Raw genomic sequence first — 1534 nt, forward strand, 5'->3', positions numbered from 1 at the left:
CTTCCAAAATTTAGTACTGCATGATATTCTTTTATATTAATTTATATTTTATCTGTTATGAATTGAAAAATTATGCTGGATTATATCCTATATTATGTTCATCTTCTCCTGAATATGGATTAAAAGATTCTGATGCATAATCCAATAATCCATTATCGCCTCTGTTTTTACTACTTATAATATTTCTTTTATATCCAAATCCGTTCCTTAAGTGTCTACCTATGTTTGTAAACTTGTATATAAAATATATACAACATATTTATTTATGATTTGTAGATATATAATATAAATTGAGAATGAGTTTATACTATTAATATGTGTAAATGTAAATTTGTGTTTACTTTATATAAAAATCCTGATATCATAGATGTTACAACTACTCCCAAAAGTGCATTACCAGCTTTGGTCACAGTACTAGAACTGCCATTTGCTTTCAGAGAAAGATCGGGTAATTCCTTTCTTTCTGTTAATGCAGAAGTATCTTCTTGATTAACAGATGTTACAGTAGCCTGTGTTGCTAATAGTTTTTCAAGAGCTGCCTTTTTTCTTGCATTGTACTATGACAATTTAGCTTAGATAACAAAATTTTGGGATCGAATTCTTTACATTCCTCATAAAATTTCGGGCATGCATATGTACTTTCTGATGTACAGAGTTTTTTAATATATTCATATATTGGAATTTTACTTTCAATGTACTTATAATATGCTTCGCATTGACTATCATATAAATTAGCAGTTTTTAAAACTGTATCGTAATCCACACAATAATCGTAAAATTCTTTTCTTTTATACCAATCATCCTGTTTATAGATATCAAATATAGGCTTACATATATTATTAGAATTTGTGCTGGAATCATAAGGAATAATACTACTCCATATCAGTTGCAATTTACCAAATGCTTGGAGAAAATAGCGATCCCTATTAGAACCATAAAATTGAACTAATTTTCCGATTATCCAATAGTTTAAAAGTGTGCAATCGTCGTATTCGTTATTATGTTCATGTGGCTTTTTATATTTTGTTTCTAAATATTTTAACAGCTGGGCACAATATATTCTAAAAATTCTTCCTTTGTGCACAGAACTTAATGAATTACAATGCTTAATGTATTTATCTGAACCATCAGTATTGTGATTTAAATCGTCATAAAATTTTTCTGATAGTAAATCCCTGGAAGGTGATCCGAGATAACTCTACATAAAATGAAACATGTGGGAAAATTTTTATTTTTATATTTAATAATATTAGTCGTAATATATTATAAAATGTGAACCATTTTAGTAAATGAAATAAAAATAACTGCTTATAGTAAATGTGAATTACTATTATTCCTTTTAATTTATCTTGATCACTCATTTTCAAAGGTTTAGGGTTTAGGGTTCAGGGTTTATTGTCTAGGTTTCAGGTTTTAGTGTTTATGGTTTATTTTTGGATTTTTAGATTTAGGCTATAGGTTTAGGGTTTTGGGTTAATTTGTAGGGTTCTGGTTTATGTTTAGGCATCAGGTGTTAGATTTGATTTGTCAATCA

At 27.8% G+C, this 1534-nt stretch overlaps 1 protein-coding gene across 1 annotated transcript; it reads right to left on the bottom strand.

Moving 5' to 3' along the window:
- Positions 1 to 517: 517 nt before the first annotated feature.
- Positions 518 to 1198, bottom strand: PCYB_002670 (hypothetical protein; the record flags this gene model as incomplete). The annotated part of the gene is made up of 1 exon (XM_004227688.1): positions 518 to 1198. A coding segment is annotated over one exon (681 nt), but the record flags the coding sequence as incomplete, so codon positions are not given.
- Positions 1199 to 1534: the final 336 nt, after the last annotated feature.

Source organism: Plasmodium cynomolgi (assembly GCF_000321355.1).
Source record: "Plasmodium cynomolgi strain B DNA, scaffold: 0148, whole genome shotgun sequence".
NCBI classification, from domain to species: Eukaryota; Apicomplexa; class Aconoidasida; order Haemosporida; family Plasmodiidae; genus Plasmodium; species Plasmodium cynomolgi.